Here is a 21,755-nt window from a genome sequence, read left to right on the forward strand (position 1 = left end):
ATGCATACTTACCTTTTTAATTGTAGATTTATAGGTGAAATTTTGTGTCAGACAAAAATTTAATCTGTGATATAATTCCCTAACAATTTGTTTTAAAATTGTTTCGTTTATGACAGATTCTCTTTTGGAAGGTGCTCTGTTGTCATAACGGGGCCGTTCACCAGCAGCCTTTAGAAATGATACTTTCTGTTTCAGGAAGCTGCTGTTGAACAGTCCAAGTCAGTGATACCCTTTTCTTTTAAGACAAGATCAAACACGAACTGCTGGAAGCCCTTGGCCACAGGAGCCTCCGCAGCCCTTCCTGCAGGAGCCCAGACACACAAGTGTCTGGGCTGGGATTCACCCAGGATAGCCACGTTCTGCCTGGTCCCTATTTCTTCAGCGGTTTTAGCTCTTATTTCCTTCTCACGTGGGATTATTAAGCACAGTGATTAAGCAATCGCTGCGTTTGACTTCCAGTATCACGGAGTTTTATGGGTGAAGGGACGGAGGAGCATGATGCACCTTTTGCAGGGAGCGAGTGGTGGCAGGTGGGCAGGGACAGACACGGGACTGAGCTCCTCAGTCCCTGAAACTTGCTGGCTGGCTGCAGCAGACCTACAGCTAACATGGCAAGGTGTTGTGTGTGGCGCTGATATGTGTAAAAAAACTTGCTTAGCAGACTGAGGCACCTTAAAGTTACAAACCAAAGCTTTGGACCTTCTAGAGAGTGTCCAGAAGAGGGCTATAAAGTTGTTGAAGGGTTTGGATGGGAAGCCGTATGAAGAGCAGCTAAAGTCACTTGGTTTGTTCAGCCTGGAGAAGAGGAGACTGAGGGGAGACCTCATGGGGCTCCAGCTTCCTCACAAGGGGAGCAGGAGGGGCAGGCGCTGAGCTCTTCTCTCTGGTGACCAGGGACAGAACCCGAGGGAATGGCAGGAAGATGTGCCAGGGGAGGTTCAGGTTGGACATTAGGAAAAGGTTCTTCCCCCAGAGGGTGGTGGAGCACTGGAACAGGCTCCCCAGGGAGGTGTCACGGCCCCAAGCCTGACAGTGTTCAAGAAGAGACTGGACAAGGCCCTCAGACACATGGTGTGAACTGTGGGGTTGTCATATGCAGGGACAGGAGTTGGACTCGATGATCCTTGTGGGTCCTTTCCAACTCAGGACATTCTATGATTCTATGGTTCTGATCCTTTTGTTGCTTCTGCCCCACAGCACGTAACACACTGGCAGATGGCTGCCCTTGCCAGCACCTCCCTGTTGCTGCCACTGGGAGGACTAAATTCAGTATTGCCCGTTCCACATACTTGGGAGTAAAGCAGCGAGATGCAGCGTTTCCCGATTTATATGCTGCTTTTTGTGTTAGTAGGATGTGCACTTCTGAGCTTTGCGCCACAGCTGACAGAGCTTGGCTGAGAATATTTATTTCTACTGCATTAAAAAAAATAATCTGGCACCAAGAAGCAGGCTTTAAGAGCAGTACCAAATATCATGGAAGTCTCATTAAAATCTCAAGCGACAGCAACCCTACAAATTGGAAGCAGCAGCTGTGGAAAATTTTATCCAAGTGTTGGCATGGTGCTTAAGCTTTACGTGATTCTCCAGGCCTTTAAGCCTCAGCACCTTTGCTTCAGTGATATAGGACTTCTTTTTATTTTGTTAGTTCTAGCCATATGTAGGAGTTATTTAATGGGCATTACTCATAATGTCACGGATATTACGCTGCTGAGGCAACTCGGGAGCTTGTGTGACCTCCACCTGTGCTGGTGGCCACATGGATTTGTCACCCTTTTCCTGCTGCTTTTTGGATTTCCCTTTCTAATTCCGTAAGGTCAAGTGAAGCCCATGCATTCTTGTCCCCAGCACATGGTACTGGTTGGGCAGCCTTCAGGTGCTGCGGAAGGAAATGAGCACATTGTCCTCAGAGCTCCTTGCAGAGCTAAACACAGATTTACAAGGCAAAAATAAAGTGATGTAATGAACCTGACAGAAATGGGATGGTAACTGGAAGGTATTAAAAGGCAGGAACGTGCAGCGTTATTGAACTGATTGCCGGCGTTTAACAACCAGCAGATAAACCTGCTAAAGTTAACGTTGGCTTTGGCAGCTTAAGACATTAGAAATACCCTGAGCACATGTGCTATGTGACTGCTCATTAAGGCATAAGTGAAAGATTGCTGTCTGCTGGGTAAAAGTGTTTATACTGCAGGAAACAGATTAAGTGGTGTTTTAATATACAGGAAAAGAAAAAGCAGTAGCTTAAAAGCAAAAATGAAACCCCCCAAAGAAACGTTATTTGCCTTGGCTTAGGGTGAGAAACAGCTGTACGATGTATTTCACACAGTTTATAATAGGAAATTAATTGCAGTGAAAAAACACAGACTGCCCAAAACAAATTGACGCATAGCACATTTTTTCTCTTAATTTTTAATGGATAGCTTAAGGGTTTTAAGAATTTTTTCACAAATTAATAGAAAGACCAGAAAGCTGATAGTCCAAGTTGATAGGTTTTCTGAGCCTAGCCCAGATTTTAACTTCTTACAGAAAAAGCACTTCTTCAAATAGTTTTTATGTTACCAAACAACCCCTACAGGCACATGTTTTTAAAAGGTAAACCCTGTCTTTTCAGAAGAGATGCATGTCTTCCAAAAGCTCGGCTATGAACTACCTTTTAATGTCCTCCTGATTTCATCTGATGTCAGATTTAGCTCCATGCCAGTATGCAGAATATGTTCTGAATTTATTTTCAGATTTCTAAACTCCAATTTTTCCCAGTTATTTCCAGACTCAACAAAGTGGAAATCTTGTACAGTCGTGCAAATTGGTTTTGGTAATAGTGGCTGAAAGCCTGCAAGAACAGCAACTGCATGTTGGGTACTGAGGAACCCAGACCTGGATCTCTGCCCTCAGTCTTGATGTAGGGAACCTTACTTAGGATGTGTTTGCAAACCAACATTTTGTGTTAACTTAAAACTCCTTGAAGGAAGAGCAGTGGCTTTCCAATTGCAGCAAAGGGGCAGCAGAATTTTTCTTATTCATTTAGAAAACACATTTCTTAGATATTATAATTTCTATACCATGACCTATATTTCATTCCAGTATGAATATAAACAAATATGCTAGATGTGTGTAATCAGGGTTTGTTTTTCCAAAATATCTTGATTTTAAAGCAGCTTGCCATTTTGTCTGAATTAGAAAGACCATCCACGCTTTTATAGCCTTTTTGGCCAAACCACACAGTGTTGAACCGAAATACATCAGTATAACAGATGTATGTTATCATCGCTGTGGCCTTTTTACTCACAGCATTGCTATCAAGGTAAACGTTCCTTATGGACAAATACACATGACTTACCTAAATTGAAATGTCTAATTGAAAAATGGCAAGTAACATGAGAGTCAGCATGGGACTAACACAGAAGTGGTGCTGCATCCAATGTGCTAAATCACTCTTAATCTTTGTAAAACGTCCATGTTTCAACCTAGTATTGCATAGGAGGGTATGGCTGCTGGACTACCAGGTGCTGACATGATAGTGTGTTGTTGGGCTACTTCTATTTGTAGGGGTAGCAAAAAAACCCAAACAAAAAACCCATCAGTTTGAAAAAAATTCTGTTCTGCTACAGAAAAGTGTCAATTTTCCACTAAAACATTTAAAGGCTATGTGTTAACAATACAACCAAAAAATATATTAATGTAGTCTGTTGAGTCTTGGGTTTTAAAAAGCAGGGATTTTCTGTGTTGCCGCATCCATTGAACTTTGATGAGGTTTTTCTGCGTTACCTGAAGAATAAATGTAAATGGAATAAAAGGTATAATCCCTGGTGGGACATCCACTGTCCTGTTCATGTGGTAGGATGCAGGCAGGGAGGTCTACTCAGAAACCGCTCTTCCCCATCCAGCCGCAGAAGTGGCATCACAGAAAAAACTCTTCCTTGTGGGGTAAAGGGGAAAGGTAAAAGGAATTAGTGTCTGGATCAGCTGCTGTAAAGTATCTCTTCATGCTGACTTGAAGGTCAATTGAGGCATGCAGGAGTTTCCTGGCAGAGTTCAGTCCATCACTGGTCACTGTAATTTGCCATAGCTAGAAGCTGAACGTATATGAAATCTGTTTTTCTGTGAAGACTGGCTAAGGTGTAATAATCCTGCTTCCTACAGCTATTTGAGTTGGAGAATGAGATCCCCAAAAACGATATTTGTGCACAGAGCTCTCAGGCTGGGATTAGTTCTCTTCTTTCTTTTGTCACTTGCAGGTAATTCATCATTTACTTAGAAGAAGTCGCAAAGGAGTTATTAGCTGTATCAACAACATAGTCTCCAGAAGAGTGTTCAGGAATAGGGGTGCATAGCTGTGGCCACGTACTGATGGAAATGAAATTTAGTTTTCAGTTAATGTAATAGACTCCTAAAACTGCTAATCCCAGGCTTGTTTCCTTAAAAATCAACATTGAAAGTAGCGGGTGTGTTGGGCCAAAACTACAAGCAATTTAAAACCATCATGTTTGACTTAACTGGGAGGAGAGGCTGACCAAGGCTTGCTTGTTGGCACGGCCTGCCCGTTCACATGCTGCAGTTTCCATTTGAAACCACTGAAGTGTAAAGGTAGGCAATTGCTCACCAGCCAAGAAATTAATCCTGAACATAAGAATTTCAGTGTGGTATTTTAGCCTTATCTCTGAATCAGCTTTCGTAGTTTCCAGCTAAATAGTGTGTCTGGCCATAACCTGTTTATTTTTACACATGTAGTTAAACCTGGGCCCTGCTGTAAATGGAGGTATCCTTTGAGGTCACTGAGCACCTCTGGCATAACATCTTGTTGGCATGTACTTGTATGCAGGATGGGGCCTGGGCTACCATGAGAACTCCGTGTGTGTTGCGCCCAGCTTTTTGAATTTTTGGAAATTATTGTTGAGTTCTCACACAAATCTCAATTTCAGCAGGGCACTCGCTTTGCGGCGACCCGGACAGCTCTGTTGAGACAGCTCCAGAGGAGGCAGAAGTGCAAGACCTGGAGTCATCTGATGAGGCTGATAAGATGAGCAAGGTGAGAACGTTTCATTTTCACATGACAGGGAGTGAAAACACAGCACTGTCACGGCTGATGTGCTGGCTTCACAGCTGCATGCTATTAGAGCATCTTTCCTGGGAAAATGTTCATCTTACTTTTGAGATGTTTACGGATGATATTGAATGTAACAAATTACAGCTCTGATTATGGCACATCACTACCTCTTAAGCAACACTTGTGCCCTTTTCCCAGGATTGACTCACATCTTCAGTATCTTGTGAGAATATTCCCACATAGTGTTTAAATGGGCTGGTTTATCACCTTCTTCACCAGAGCAGGTCAGCTAAACCGAAAGATCGGGTGGGTTATTATGACTTCTTATTCTTTCTTGATTTCTAGGCTGAGGAGGAATGTAAGTTAGACAGTATTTCCTTAAGTCAATAGCATAGTGCGCATATTAGTTTTTAAATGCGAACTAATTATAGCCAATCTACCTTAAATTGAAGCAAAACTCCAATTATAGCTAAGAGGTTGTGCAAAGGGATTGCTAATTGCCATCTATTAAGGGATGGGTGTGCAGTGGTTCGTAGTTTGCACTTGCACTGGTGCTGGGGAGGTTTACGCTACATTAGGTGTGATGATTAGTGGCTTTTGAGGCAGAATCAAGTGAGATTATTTTAGACTGGTTGCTTTTAGGTATTTGTTGCATAAGTGACGGCAATAGCTTACAGCTATTTTTCTACAGAATTAATGATCTAAAGAGAATCAGATCTCACTCAGTTTGTGCTTCCACACAGGTGTGTTTTTTCTCAGCTCTTCTTTTAACTAAAATGTACTATAGTTAGTTTTGAACTGGTCCCTGTGCTCCTCTACTCGTCATTGTAGCAAAAGGAAGGAAAAGACCCTGGCCTCTTGTTTCCTGATCTCTTGTGTCATGCTATCCTGTAGTTTTGTCTGTGATAGGCAGACAGTGGAAGTCAGATAAACCATTCCTATGCATGAAATATATGCAGAGCTTGCATGCAGAGAAGGTGATTATTCGTACAGTTTGTTTCCAGGTTTTATTACGGAACTTCTTGTAAGTACAAAGACTTTCTTCTTCAGTAAGTGGAAGTGTTTGTTGATACTTTGGAATTTTTAACTGTAAATATGTGGGATTTTCATATGCTCTGAGAAGAGCCTCTTCTGTTAAACACTGAAGCAATGGAACAGCACCGAGCATAACACATATCTGCTTGGGGAATAAACGTTCTCGCTGTGTTTTCCGTAGCTTTCTATTTCTGAACTGTGCGACAGGCTGTGGGGTTCCATTTTGCATCTTGCCTCCTGGATCTTCAGAGCTGTAATTGCCTGAAGGAAGGCGTAAGGATTACACGATTAACCCTGTGGCTCAGCAGATTTAGTTAAACTGAGAAATGTGCTTTAGCAGCTCTAATGCTTGATATTCATATATTGGAAGAGTAACTAACAAGCCTCGGTTTCTAATGAGAGTAAAAACTGTCTTTCTGTAAAGGAATTGTTGACATCAGTACATGTTTTATTTTAAAACTCAGGAATATGTCTTGGTTTGTTTGTGTGATATAGAGGGGAGTGAGGCATTTTTCTTTGCATTCTGTTTGTTATGGGACAAACTGCTTGAAATGGACTTCCATAAAAAAGGAAGGACACGTGTACATATATATTCAGTGTGCTCAATTTGGCGAATTCCTGGATGCTGCTGTCCCTGCTCATGTAGAAGAGCTCTATACTAGGTCGGCTGTCTTTGTGGTTCGTCTGTAATGAAAGCTACAGTAACCCCCAAATTATTCTGCAATGCCTGTAGAGAATTCCAGTATGTGGTAGAGGGGAGGAAAAAAAGACTCAGTTAATGGGAGGGTTTTCCTAATCCCTTTGCTTTTCTGTGTTCTTGGGAGAGCTGATTTATGTGGGGAGTAAGGAGTCTGCAACACATGTTTTTCCATGGAAAGTCATCTCCCAGCTGGTACGGTGAAGAAGAAAGCAAAGGTGTTTCCCTGCCCATGCACTGCCACACCTTTCCATGCTCCTAGGATTATGGCGCAGAAGATTAAGCTGATGCCCTCAGCGCTGTTTTACCCAGGTTATTTTTGCCCATGGGAAGGGAAACACTCTGCCCTTGTACCACCAGGAGGGGCATGTTCCCCTTATCACCATTATTGCCACAGTTTCCAGTCTTCCTTGGAACCCGGAGGACCGGGGAGAGCTTATTTTCTGCCCTTCTTGGCAAGAGCAGGACTGGATCACTCTTACCCATTAACCGCTGGGCAGCAGAGGAAATCCATTTTAACTGTTCTGGAGCCTCCCAGCTAAATGCAGAGTTCTCCTTCTTTTAGTACAGATACAGCATTAGCAGCTGAAGATCCAAAAATAGCGTTTGGGTCCTCCTTTTGCCTTGCAATAGCATGATCCTGAGGCAAAGCTTAGCCCTGCAGACACCAGCGCCCTGCGCTGTGGTGCTGGTGCCCACAGCGCGCTGCAGAGGAGGCGAGCTCCTGGCTTCTCTGAGGAACCTTCTCAGCTCTCCAGCCAGCAAAGCGATCCCAGGGGAGAGTTAATAATTCACGGGGAAGAGGAGAGGAAAGCAGCGCCGCAGCTCTCCTTCATCTGCTCTTGTGGCACGGGCTGGGTAGGCTTTTTATGAAGGTAAGCTGTGTGAAATCCTGCCAAAAGTTGGGCTTGGGTCCCTTCTGATTTACCTGTAGGTTTCTCATGTAGGTGATAGGTGGATTTATAACACGGGAGGTACTCAAGTGTGTCTTCCCTTCCTCTCCTCCTCCCTCCCAGCTGTCTCTTTCCCTTCCCCCAGCCCAGCATGTGTGCACGTGGGTGTGTATTTTCTCAGTAGTGGTACATTTGTCTCTTAAGCTGCAAAAGCCTCCAAGCTGTTGACGGTGGTGAAGGATTTGGAGGGTACACCACTAGCTCTGAGGATTCCTCCCTCTTCTGAAAATCGTATGTAGATAGACCTGATAACATGGAGTTTACTTCTCCATCGCTATTGTCAAAGGAATCATTATAATAATAAACAAAAATGAAATGTCTGTAGAATTATTCTGATGAAATACTAGAAACCCGTTTCCAAGGTGGGTCGAGGCGTTGGCAGTGCCATGGTATGGGATAGCTGTTGTTCTCTGGACTTGCTCCGTGTTTCATTTCATGATGCCTTCCCCTGTGTCAATCAGCCTTCTTAAGTACAGTATGTCTTAGGTTGAAATCTATGCAAACAGTAGCAAGCAGGTTCATTTTCTGGGTGTAACTCTTCTCCTTTAAGCCATGCAGTTGTCAGTGGCCTGAGTTGTGCTCCCAGTTGCTTCTGCTCTGAGGTGGGCTCCTGACTTTCCCTTCTCTCCCCATTTTGTGTGGGAGCCAAGAGGAGGAGAGAGCTGGGAGGGAGAAGAGAGGGGGAAAGCAAAGTGTGCTCTCTGCCACCTCTTCAGGCTTGTTCTCATCTAGCATGTGAATTCAAGTTTCAGGCTCTTTATGAAATCTAAGTGATGCCCCTCAGTCAGTCTCCAGTTCAACAGAATATTGGGAACATTTCATACCAGAGTAATTTCTTAAATGGTTACTTGCCTCTCTGGTGACCTGACTGTTTTGGCCTTTGAAATATTGTGGAATAAACTGAGGTTCAAAGGAGGTACCCTGAAAACTCAGTATATGTGTGAGTTCTTAATGTTGCAGGTTACCGAAGGCTAAGATGGGTGTTGTGGTGCATCTCAAGATCAGTCTTAGTGCATACTTTTTCCTGTAGTGGTCCTTTGAATTTAATTGAGGATGTGTTTTAAAAACTGTTATCAGTTTAAATACTGCAGGACACTCATTTCTCCATGTTTCTAATTAAAAACATCTGCCTCTTGAAAGGAAAGCTAATTACCTTGCAGCACTTATGCTTAGGGAACTGTGCTGTAATGGGCTGTGTGTGTACATGCTTATACCATTTAGAGATATTTTTTCAGAGAAAATAGGTCAGCTTCCCTCTGCAGCATTATTCAAGACCAGAATTAATTCTCAAAACCTTCAATGTGTTGCAATAGACGTGAAGGAATTAAAACAGGGATTTGAGGGGTAGATTTTCCAGTAGCGTAACTGGCTTTTTAAGTTCTTTTAATTCTGTGCCTCTGTCCCTTCAGATGCTTAATATTCTTCGCTAGTGCCGTTCGTAGCCAATCGGCTTGTGCTCAGCCACAGGCAACAGACATTTATATTCCTGGGCTGCCTTCACCTCTGCTTTGCTGCATTTCAGCCTTGCTGCTGAAGTTTTCCTCTTAACGCGTCTATGAAAAGCAGTGTTGAGCTCTCAGCTTCGACTGGTAGCTGGCTCTTAATTCCAGCTGATGTGGTGAGTGAATGAGGCTGGCGGCAAATGAGACATGCAGAAAGGCTTTGCTTAGGGGAAGATGGTCACTGCGCTTCCTTATTAAAATGCAGCCGCCTTCTGTGTTGCATGCCGAGTAAGCAGCACGGAGGATCTGTCTGGAGCGGGAAAGCCTTTCGTATCAGCTGAATATGTACAGAACTGGGATTTTCCTCCTAGCAGAGTGACAACTCTGGCAATACTGCCTTTGCAGCGATGTCGGCTCTTTGGAGAGGTAACCGTAAACTCAAGAACGAAAGTGCTGGGAGAGCCGGCGACCCTCTGTACCGTATGCTGTATTTGGTGAGCAGATCTACTGTGCAACGCGACTAGTCTAAGTAATTAGCAGTTAGACGAATTTCCATGCTGTTTTAATTTTCAGGTTATAAATTCGAGGCTGGGCTGTAATGTATACACCCTGCAGAGGCTTTTTGTTGTTGTGCAGTGTCATTAGCAGTCCTGGCAATACATGAAAGGATGCAATTTGTGTGAGTTTTGTTTGGGAGATCAGTACTGCTTAGAGTTTGCTGTCTGTAGCGGAACAGAGGTGCTGCGTGCCGTTCAAGGGGGCAATCTGCCTGATGCCCAGGCACCCCTATGTCTTTTTACAGTGAGCACAAGAAGAAATGGCACTCTGCTCTCACAACTATGGGGCTGGCAGCCAAAACTCCCCACTGTGGGCAGCATCAACGTGCTTGGTGAGTTTAAGGACTTGCTCCTCCTGTGTGGGAAGGATGTGAGCTTAGCTCTTCTGCTATGCCCCCCGCAGAGGAGGGGTTAATGTACTTGCACAGTAGACTTCACTTTACAGCCCAGTTGTGCTAGCCCTTCCTCTCATTTTAAGGTTGTTAGATGGGATTTCTTGCAGAATTGTGCCTGAAGTGTGATGCGGTCATTCTCCGAGACAAATCCTGGCTTGGTGCTATCATTGTAGCAGCTGGCAAACAGAGCTGGTGTTGAGAGATAAAGGGATGTATTTCTGTTCCAGACCTTCCCTAGTCTATCAACTTTCTCTAGGAAAATGGAGACAGAGAGGCTTTCATTAATACTTTGAGAGTTTTCAGCAATATAGCTGTGTTTTGAACCTCCCTGGGTACAATGTGAATCTGCTGCCTGTCTGGAATTTTCTTTTATACTAAATATAAGGTAGAAAAGATGACATCCAGGAATGAAACAAGACAGTTTGTTCAATGAACAAGCAAGAAAAACAGGTTTGCAGACGTTATTGCGCTTGAGACTTTTTGTCTGTCCAAAGACTGTGGGGTGAATGATACTGGGGAAGTACATAAAAGATGGGATTTGACCTCAGCCCTGCTGCTGGCTGGAGCTGGGCACGCCTGAAGTCAGCAAGCGGCTTGGGACCTGTGCACAAGCAGAGATAAAGCTTTCAAAAGTCTTTTACGCTTCCTTTTTGGCATATGGGTGTAACTATTCCTTCTGGGGCAGACGGCATGCCTGTATGACAGTTATCCGATTTTCAGCTACTTGTTAGCGTTTAGCTGGTGCTTCATGGTGTAAATGGATTTTTGTGCTCCCTTTCTGGGTGACCCATCTTTCCCTGCAACTTATTGCAAGTGCAGGAACAGGATGGTGAGCTGTCTGCAGAGTGTCAAACATGAGCTGCTTACAACACTTGGTATATTTTTGGAGTTTGATTCCATGCTCGATTTACACATTATAACTATTTTTAATTGTACGTTGGGCTCTTATAACAAAATATCACTGGATATGCCTTCCTCAAATATTCTTTCACGAAATAGTCTTAATAAAGCTAAAGGTTTCTGAGGAAAACCCTGCCATTCCTGGGACTGCGCAGACTCAGGTTAAGATCTGTTAATTGTCAGTTTTGTCCTTTTCCAGCAGAGCAGGTAATTCAGGCAGGTTTTTTTGCCTGCGCTGAAGCCAGGATCTCACCTGCGGCACTTAGGGGATTTGGGGCTGTTGGGATCAAGACCACACCTGTTGAAATCTCATGCAAACTTAATCTAAAAGTTTGGGAATACTTTGGATATACTTAAGAGTACAGTGAGTACAGGTGGAACGTTGCTGAGAAATAAAAGGAATTACTTTGACTAATAAATCAAACTCTCTGACATGTGCCATTAGCAGAAGCTGAGTTAGTTGGAAATAGATTTGTTCAACCCACTGCTTCTCCCTGCCCTCAACTTGCAACGTTTTTCTGTTCTTCCTCGTCCAAGTGAAACCCCAGATACTGAAGATGAATGTTTTTCCTGTAATAAGCTGTGTCCAAGAGGCATTTTTGTATAGACGATCAGTTACAATTAGTTTGTTGCTTACACTTGTGTCCTGAAGAAAATTATGCTGTGCATAACAAGCATCTTTACTAATATGCCTGGCAGTGGTACGCTCAGGTGAGCATTTACAGCCGTAAGATACCTTTAGGAAAAGCATCTGTATTGTGGAAGGGAATCCCTTGCTTGTCACTAGCCTGGTTAACGCTCCTCTTGGGCTTTGTGGATGTGTAGTGCTGTAGGTGCACTGAGAGGGAAAAAACAGCTGTGTGTGAGCAGACTGTGCAGCTTAACAAATGCAGCATTTTTCAGCACTGGCTCATCAGGAAGGTGTGGGGTAGTGAAGGCTCCGGGTGATGTTGTTGCTACCGACTGGTGGGAATGAAGTGACCTCCCAAGGGACAGAGCACCATCTCCAGACTGCAAGGTGGTGATGTGCTTGCTTCTTTTTTTTTTTTTTATGTCTGATCTTTGCATATTCTCTGTTTGAGAATTTTGCATGAGTTGTTTCAGTATGGACTAGAGGGCTATAGAGGCAGTGCTGGGAAGTCACTAAATCTGGGTTAAGATACCATGGTGGAATTAGACGCAGGAGGTTGGAGAGGTGTGGTCAAGTGCAGCAGCTCTTTTCCCTCCCGTGCCCCCTCCAGGTCTCTGGGAGGGATGGAGACGGGGCACACCGCTGCTTTGGCAACCCTAGAAGCCTGGGGCTGTCGTCACTGACACCAGAGACTGTACCTGCTCCAGACTTTTCAGTGTAACAAAAGATGCGAGAAGACGGTCTAACATGAGGAGGTGAAGAGAGGATAACTGTCTTTATATATAGACAGCTGATTAAACATTGAAGAAACCAGCTAGATGTAGCAGCTCTGAAAAAAATGACTTATGGGGAAGAAATTCTCCCCGCAAGGCATGTTTTCAGACGCAGACCAGATATACAGTTTCCTTCCCAAAGAGCTTGCATTTGAAGTCTTGAGAGGCTTTGGTTCTCCAGATGGCTCTGCTTCCCTGAAAAACAGCTTAAACAGCTTCTGTCTCCCTGTTGTCTCCTTGTTGGCACAGCAATTCACAGGAGTGTTGCAAACTAGATTAGGGAACTGGCAGAGTGCTGGGATGTGTGTTTTGTTTGCACAGGCGATTTCGCTTCCCGATTCTTGGGTCTTTTGGTCTGTTTTTCAATCAGAAGCCTATTTTAATTAAAGACCGTGCTTATCTGAAACCAGGAATGTTATTGAACAGCACTTCAATTAACTTGAATAGTGTAACTCTTTCTTTTTTTTTTTTTTGCCCCCCATATATCCAGTCACTGAGAGATAGGACAGACAGATATATGAAGTGATGCGTGCACTTCTGCACTTCGGTGCCTGTTACAAAGCCCCCAAGCTGCAACTGCTGAACCGCAAAGTCTTCTCAGCTCCATCGTTCCTATAGCTCTTACTTAAAATATTACTGCTGGTCTTTCCTCTTCCTTCTTTTTAAAGAGTACAGAGCAGGTCGCTGCTTTCTGTCGCAGTCTGCATGAAATGAACCCTTCTGATTCAAGTGCTCATCCTCAGGAATTTATAGGACCCCAGCTGGCCACCATGAGACAACTCACAGATGCAGATAAACTGCGAAAGGTCATCTGTGAACTTCTCGAGACAGAACGCACCTATGTCAAAGTAAGGGGTCTCCATGTTTTGTTTCAGTCTACTAATATTTCTGCTTCTTCTGGAAAATTTTGTTAGTTTCTTCCCTAATACTTCAAATTATGTTGCATGCATGTGTCTCATAGTTAACTTACATTCAATTCTGCAGTCTGTCCCTAGAATAGTAACTTAAACCTCTGAAATAAGTAGGCTTTACAAATTCTTATGCTGTCATTTTGAAATTACTTAGCTGGTGTGCAGAGGAACAGTGCTCAATGAGATGCAGTATTGATTTTGTAAGTAAAATGGTGTAAATGTTTCTTTTTACTATCTTAAATTCTGTGAAATCGAACTATTTTGTCTTATGCATGAAAGGGAAAAATTCATAGACTAGATAAACGGTGATCTTTGCCACTTCAATACATATTCGAAGGCAGTTTGAGGAACCAACATGGGAATCTTCTTCTGAATTTTCAGGACTTAAATTGTCTAATGGAGAGATACCTGAAGCCTCTACAAAAAGAAACGTTCCTCACACCAGATGAGGTATGTTAACTGTTGCTGATTGTTTTGCTAGATAACTCACACACACCCGTCTGTTCCACCTAAACTCCAGCTTGACTTACTTGTCTGAGCAAGGGCTATGGAGATATCTTAAATTCCATTTCTTTTAAAATAATGAATTGAGTAGAGTATAAAGGTATGGCTCAATGATGTACAGTCTGTAGGGTTTTTTTTCCTCATGTCACACTGATCATCTAATTGGACTGAGAATTACTGAAGTTCTAGAAAATGCGATTTAGCTGCAAAGTGATATTTTCAGCATCTTGCTGCCTTTTTTTTTTCTTTCTCTTATTAGCTGGATGTTCTCTTTGGGAATCTGACTGAGATGGTAGCATTCCAGGTAGAGTTCCTGAAAACTCTTGAAGATGGAGTAAGGCTGGTTCCAGACCTGGAAAAGCTTGAAAAAGTTGAGCAATTTAAGGTAATACCTTCTTCATCATATTCGTCCAACTACTGTCACTGTTCATATAAAAATCTACATCTACTTACACTCGAGATTCATTTTTAGGTAATACTGGGAGCTGTTTGAAAAACATCCTGCTACAATTGTAGTTTATGTTACATTTAGCTGTATGGAGCACTAGAAATCTGTAACGCCATGTGCTTTTAGATGCTATTCTTGCCCTTCTGCCAGATTCCTTGTCTCAGGCTGTCAGGAAAAGCTAGAAATGGAAAGTTACATAATACCTTTGTTCTGACAAGTCTAGTATAGCAGTTCAGAAGCCCGCTAGGCTTACAGATCAGGACTGTAAATTGAATGCTGTATTTGGGCTTTTGATGCATAGCAGAACTATATTGCAAATACTTCCAGCTATCAGCAGATGTGCATCAAAGGCAGAAATGTAAACTAAAGATGTATAAACTTCATTTTAAAAAAACAGGAAAATGTGGAAACAGAAATTTTGGTTTATTTCTAATGCAGTCATGTACTGGATATATGGCAGGTAGCTAATACAATGTTTTGTCTTTGGGGAATTTTACTCTTGCTTCAAACACTCACCTTGGTGGAGGACAGGATGTCTTGATGAATAATAATAATTCTGCTGGGATTGCTCTTCAGCTAACGTACAGCCCTGGAAGAACTACTGAAAGAATTTGTCTTTTCATGCATGTGTGGCTTTGCCATCAGGTGCTTGTTTAAAATAAGCATCAGTTGTGAACACTGCCCTCGCGTAACTAGAGCACAGCTTTTGTTTTGTAGGAAATGTCCCCTTAACAGGGAGCACAGAGATGCTTTTTTTAGTAGAGGAAGCCTCTGTGACCACTGTGTGCTCTGAGTTGTAAGAGAGGAGTGTGGAAGAAGCCTCCTTATGGAGAGAACTCTGTCTTCTGAGTGCTGCTGCATCCACCTTTTTCCATTAGAAGTGCACTGTCCTATGGGCGTAGTCTGAAAGCAGGGTGCAAAATGGCGCTTGAGGGCTTCATGGTTTCAGGTCTGCAGCTTGCATCCCTCTGCTGGCTGGAGGCAAACTGCCTGTCTCTTGTCTCAGCCACCCCACCCCATGTTGTCATGTTGCTAAGCGGTTAGTGGATTAAACGCTTGACTGTGGCGTAGACATCTTAGGGAAAGATTGAGTTTGGCCTTTAACACAAACGCATTTTCAAGGAAGTGAAGACCTTGGTGTTTGTGTCTTGCTTGCAGCTCCTTAGTGTTTTGATCCATTACGAAGTCAGATACATCCAGGCCTTTCTGTGGCCTCTGGTCATTACTTGGATCAATAAGGTTTTAAGTTCAGGCATTTAAATACAGTTCTGGAGCTGTGAACCTAATTCCCTCTATAGTCAGTGATGTCCAGGTCGTCCTAACTGGAACTTGGCTAATGATGTTAATCACATAGCTTGAATCCAGACACCAAGTCTTGGTCTGGTTTTTGCTAGATGGTGTGAAAACACTCAAAAAATGCAGTATCCTGTCATCCAGAAGCTAAATGGACGTGACCTGTTGACCTAGCAGAAGGGAAAATAACTAATTGGCTTTCAGATGTTTTTTTTCCTAATGTGTTTGTTTTGCTTTGTTTTTTAAATCCTAGAAAGTGTTGTTTTCCTTGGGTGGATCCTTTCTTTACTACGCTGACCGGTTCAAGCTGTACAGTGCCTTCTGTGCCAGCCACACAAAAGTCCCCAAAGTCCTGGTGAAAGGTAAGAGCCATGTGCTGGACTAACAGACCTGGGCATGCAGAGAGAGAGAGGTCACAGCGACATGTAGGTGGCCGCTGCACCCCAAGCCTTGGTGGAGGAATGGGGGCACACGTGGGCCCGGTTGCTCTGCAGGAGCCTTTGGCCCATCTGGCCTTAGAGGCTCACAGAGAGCTCTGTGCTGTGGGTGTTCTTTCTTGGACCACCCTCAATGTAATGATACCCGAGTAGCTCATTACAAGAGGTTATTCACCTCACATGTAGTTTTTCCCCACACACTTAATTTATTCTCCCCTGACACGTTTGCTTTCTTTTCAGTCATGTGGGGAGTGGAAAGAGTTCATAAACAGGCGATGTGGCGTGTGCTAGTGGATCGCTGTGTACTTTGGAACCAGGAGTAGTGACACTTGTAATGACCTCTGGATCCTCCTAGAGTTGATGCCTTGAATCCTTGATAGTGGCAATCCCACAGAAGCTCTGGCCAATGTGGTTGAAGGCTTACAGCCACTAGGAAGGAATCAACCTGGGAGAATGTTTTATGGAAGCTGTCTAAATAGTTTAACTTCACTGTGCTTTCTCTTGCCTCTCTTCCTCCTCTCACCATCATTCCAATTTGCCTGAGAAGTTTCCATGCATGGATTCCAAGCAGAGCTTGCCTTGCTGAGATGGAGATAAATGAACTGTGGTCTGGCTTAAAAATGCTCATAGGCCTCCTTGCCTTGCAGTGATGTTTTTCCCTCTGTGAAAGTGTTAATCTCTTAGAGTTAGCAGTGCTTCATGCAATTCATTTTTGGCCAAGATGTTAAATAAACAAATGGTTCTAGTTGTAGGAGCAGTGCCAGTAAGGGACGAGCTCTTATTTTTCAAAGAACATCTGGATGTCTGACAATCAAAAGTTTTGGGGGTTTTGTGTGTGTTGTGGGTTTTTTTGGCTGTGGACATTTTTTTGCATTTCTATTTGTAAACTCTGATTTATCATGCTGCAAAGAATACTTGGCAGCTCCGTGGAATACATGAATAAATGATTCGTTGCTGGTCACATCCATTCTTTCTTTTGGCATCATTTTGTTAGGCCTCAATATTAAGGCCATAGACTAAGTAGATCTGGTTGTTTTGTTTCGCTTTTTCATTGCTGACTGCTTTTATAAATGAGAAATGGTTGTGCTTCAATCATGGCACAAACAAAACTTAAAATTTTATTCCAGTGATAAATCTCTTCAAAAGCCTAGGAGCATATTTCAAGTGTAATTTGGTGTCCTCAATTGAGATGCAGGTGGTTTTGGATTTGAAACTGAAGTTGCTTTATTGAAATCAGGTGACTGTCTGCAAAAAACCCACCCAATCTCAGCAGGGGACATGGCTCTAATAAAAGCAATTGTGTGAACTTGTTTCTGCGCTGAATAACTTGTACGTCTAAAAATGCCACCCTTTCCATACTTCCCTCTCTGTACGAATTTATGTTCTAATAGAGAGAGCAACAGAGAAAGCTGTATTGTTATAAATTGACTAGCCATTAGGTGGAAAAGATGATAGCAATCAGGTGTCCAGTCTGCCTGTGCTCCCAAAATATGGTGTACTATCCTAAGTTTACTGCTTCCTACCCACTAAGTAGCTCTTGATCTTAGTTGTTGTTGTTCAGTGCTGCATTTTGAGGTTTAATGAGGTAACAATAACCACTCGCCAATATTATAGGTGTACCAGTCAGACTAGACTAATGAGTAGTGGCTTCTTACAAATAACCTATTTGAGCCTTTTCTTAAAGGAAACATGATTAAAACAATTTATGGTGCTCTTAAATAGTCGCAAGCCCAAAAATACTGTGGATAGTGAAATTAAAAACTGCATGTGTTGGAATGGTAGGTGGGTGCCTAATGTTAAATCATAAACAGCATATCTGTGGCAAAGTGTCAGCAACTCAAAACCTGAAGTGCATAGATCTAATACTGTGGACCTAATAAATCTTCACTTCCTTGCAAAGTGTCTCTGGATAAACGAATTTAAAGCTGGAAAAGCCACTTTATCAGGGCAGCTGTAATGATCTTTGGTTTATTCGATCGCTTCATTTATATCTTCCAGCCAAGACAGACACTGCTTTCAAGGCATTTCTGGATGCTCAGAATCCCCGGCGGCAGCACTCCTCCACGCTGGAGTCTTACCTCATCAAACCCATCCAGCGGATACTGAAGTACCCTCTCCTGCTGAAGGAGCTTTTTGCTCTGACTGACGTAGACAGTGAAGAACATTATCACCTTGATGGTAAGGAGCTAACCAACATTGCTCTTCCCTGTTTAACCTCTGATCTCCTCCTCCCCCTTCCTCTCAGAGGCTTAAAAATACCTTTTATCTCTTCCCCTGTATTTCTCTCTTTCTTCTAGTGGCCATAAAAACAATGAACAAGGTTGCCAGCCACATTAATGAAATGCAGAAAATCCATGAAGAATACGGGGCAGTGTTTGATCAACTCATAGCAGAACAAACAGGGGAGAAAAAGGAGGTAACAGATGATCAAATTTAAGAGAAAAAGGTGGTTTTTTTGGTGCTTGTAGCATGAATGTTAAATTGTATCAAGTATTTACCTTTCATGCTGTGTCATTTAAGTGGATTCTTGTGCAAACAGATAAATCCCAGCCCAGTTCAGAAACTGCTTTTCCATGTATGGTTCACTGAGTGAGACCAATGTAAAGAAGTAGTGTAAAGAATGTAAATGTAAAGAAGTTCACCTTGAACGTTTTGTGGCTCAAAATCCCAGTCCAACCTGCAGTTTGCTACTTTGATGTCCATATCTTGGCTCTCCTGGTTCCACATAAATAATCTCACCCTGCCAGTCTGAGCGGACTGTCATGCTGAGGCAAGTCTGTGCTTAGCTCTTTAATCACTTTAAAGAATCCAAAGTGTGAGGTACAGTGTGTGAGAAACTGCTGTTGCCCTTTTAGAAAGTATGTTAGTGGGCTTGATACCTGAGAGAGCCTCGGGCTTTGGTCTAGATCTGTCATATGGAAACACGTGAAAATTTAGTGTGGCTCGGTCCTGGCCGAGCATCTCATAGACCTTGGGAAGGCGTCTTGAAATTTCACACAGGGACCCGGACTCTCCATTTACTGATAAAATGTGGGCTGCAGTCTGGTGGTGCAGGGAAAGAGAGCGGTGGGCAGTAAGGGGGGAATGGAGTAAGGTCAAGGGGGGCTCAAAGAAGAGGTAGAGACACGCCAAAGGGCCAATGGGAGCAGTGATGTGGGTGAAGGCTGGAGACAGAGGTGACCATATGAAAGTAATGGTTATGGGGTTTTGCCAACAGCCAGGATGAAGAACAAAGATAAGGGGCTTTGGGCTGCAAGGCAAAGGATGTCTGGGATTGAGCAGTGTTGAGGAAGTTTTGAGTGCAAGAACTGGATAGCAGCAGTGGGGATGGAGGACCAGGTGGTGAGTAGAGGGCAGAGACAAGGATTGGTCTTGGCAAGCAGTGGTGGAGAGAACCTGTCAGAGAGCCTGGGATTGCAGTTGTGCTTTGGTGTTAATTTGAGAGAGAAGACAGTAGACACATATCTTAGTGTTGCTTTTGTTATCGGGAGACCTCAGGTTGCTGTGCCGATGGTATCCGTGGCATCCTTTGGCAAAAGCCAGACTTTGCCGAGAGGAGGGTGGAAGAATGGGATGATAAGGCCCCTAATTGGGGATAGCCCTCAATTTGTCACTCTGGGAGACTGTAAGTCAAAGTAAAAGATCCAGCTGCTGAAATAAGAGTAGGCATCTCCCAACAGCTGTTATGAACTCCTTTATTAGTCCATCTCCAGCAATGCAGTTTCCACAGATGTGCCTTTGGGTGAAATCAAGAGCCATGGCAGCTGTGGGGAGGAGGTGCTTTGACTGCTTTGGGTGGTGCTGTCTCTAAATTTTACCCCAAACTCTATGTGTGTGAGGACGGCTATGCTTAAATGTTCAAACAAAATAGAAAGAAACTGGAAGGGAGAAAGATAGACAAAGGAGAAAAAAATGCCAGGAAAACATCTGGGTTTTGACCTGACTTCCCACCAGATTACGAGAGCTGGACTCTGAGTTTGGCTTTTCCTAATTTATGCTCACCAGTTAAGGATTTACACGCATGTATTGCCAATTGTCACAGTGTGTTTGCACATGCTTGCAGTCATCTGTTTAAATATTCCAAAAGTTTGCTAATGGGGTGTTTGTTTCTTTGTTGAAGAATAAAGTTCAAGCAAGTTTTCTTGAACTGAAAAGTAAGGAAGCTTTCTCGAACTGATGATTACACATTGTGCCTTTGTGTGTGTGTTTGTGTTGGCAGGTTGCAGACCTTTCAATGGGGGACCTGCTCTTGCATAATACAGTGATATGGCTGAATCCTCCTGCTTCACTGGGGAAATGGAAGAAGGAACCTGAGCTGGCAGCATTTGGTTTGTATCCTTGTAATTTTCTTTTGGATGCCTAAAAGACTGTAGACTGCGCCTTAGCAGATACTTGTTGAAGGCAATTGGCCATTGCCTTCCACAAGACTGGCTGGAACCTAAAACTGTATTTGTCTTTTTGCTGCAATGGCCAAATTCTGTTCTGTGTTGGTCTAAATCTGGTGAAGAATTTGGTGGTGGCTGCTGTAATAGTGCAAGAGTTTCTTAAACCGATATCCAAGGCTATGAATTGAGAGCTATCTAGAAAGATATTTGTCTCTGAAAAGGTACAGTTTGGTAGTCTGACCGATGCCAAGTAACTCTGCTTCACATCCTGTAGGATGGAGTTGGGGACTTGAAGAGGCTTTGCCTTTCTTCTCTGTGCCTTTTGCCAGAAAGGATTTGTATATGTAAGCTTTAAAAAGTGATTAAGAGCTAAGCCAGGACTTCCAGTGAGTTGTTTTGGAGTGGTCTACCTCCCTCTGAGTTGTGTATCTTGGGTGGTGAAGCTAGAAATTGAGACTGCTGTTGGCATAGGTCTCACGGTCTGTCCACTGCATCAGAGTAGAGTCCCTTGGAAAGGTACATGATTGCTTATATTGGCTGAATCTTCTCTCTTTCACAATTATATCAATTAATGCAGAATGTGCTGGGTTTTCTGTATTTGTTCCTAAATTTCTTTACACGCAACAAGGCTTTTTCCTTGTTGTTTCCAGAAAGCAATGCCAGTTAGGAAGCCAATGATTTTTATTTTTGTTTTATACCAAACAGATACTGAATGAAGTTTCTTTTCAGCTTTGCTCTGGAAGAGCATATAAAGATTGACTGCTTTCCTGTAAGTTGGGAAAGCATCTGGTCACACCCTGAAGCTGAGAGGCCTCATGAAAGCTGCTAGGAATGTGCAGCAACTCTTAATTACTCCAAAAAGCTTTAAATTGGTTTCATAAAATGTCTAAAATTAAGTGTCCATGCAATTCGATCCTAAATCAAAGGGTGCATTTGAGGCACGAAGAAAGAGATCACGAGGAAAACTGGAGTCTTGAATGGCAAATTCCGGCTCCATGTGGATGTTACGTGGCAAAAGAGGAATTGGATTACACCTCTGCCTGCCAGGGCTGCTCGCTGTTGGATTAGCAGAGACCACTGTCCCACCTGGGAGGGGTTCAGATTCTGTCCAAGCGCGGCCTCATCTCCTGCCTGGCTGTGTGTAACTGGATGCTGCTCGTTCGTCTGAGGTGAACTTAGGCAGGGGGAATAAAGTTTTCTAAATTTTCGTATGGGACTGTTGCTGCTTGTATAGTTGTGCCGGTAATCAGTAACTTAAACTCTTAAGTTTGAAGTGACTGTGAATTAACCTGGTTTTGTGTGCTAAAAGTGGTTAAGCTTGGGTTTTTTGGGAAGAGTATGCAAGAGGGC

The 21,755-nt window shown here is 43.2% G+C and overlaps 1 protein-coding gene across 2 annotated transcripts in view; it reads left to right on the forward strand.

Moving 5' to 3' along the window:
• The window catches only part of TIAM1 (TIAM Rac1 associated GEF 1), an 85,340-nt gene that overhangs the window by 55,874 nt on the left and 7,711 nt on the right, over positions 1-21,755 (forward strand). The window contains exons 13-20 of one of the 2 annotated variants that reach the window (XM_065630828.1): positions 4,923-5,026; positions 13,096-13,275; positions 13,720-13,788; positions 14,102-14,227; positions 15,837-15,945; positions 18,019-18,198; positions 18,318-18,436; positions 20,240-20,348. In XM_065630828.1, coding sequence (XP_065486900.1) covers positions 4,923-5,026; positions 13,096-13,275; positions 13,720-13,788; positions 14,102-14,227; positions 15,837-15,945; positions 18,019-18,198; positions 18,318-18,436; positions 20,240-20,348 — 996 coding nt within the window. Of the gene's footprint in view, positions 1-4,919; positions 5,027-13,095; positions 13,276-13,719; positions 13,789-14,101; positions 14,228-15,836; positions 15,946-18,018; positions 18,199-18,317; positions 18,437-20,239; positions 20,349-21,755 lie in introns of both variants that reach the window. The other variant, XM_065630819.1, reaches the window with a different exon arrangement.

This window comes from Caloenas nicobarica, chromosome 1 (genome assembly GCF_036013445.1).
Source record: "Caloenas nicobarica isolate bCalNic1 chromosome 1, bCalNic1.hap1, whole genome shotgun sequence".
NCBI classification, from domain to species: domain Eukaryota; kingdom Metazoa; phylum Chordata; class Aves; order Columbiformes; family Columbidae; genus Caloenas; species Caloenas nicobarica.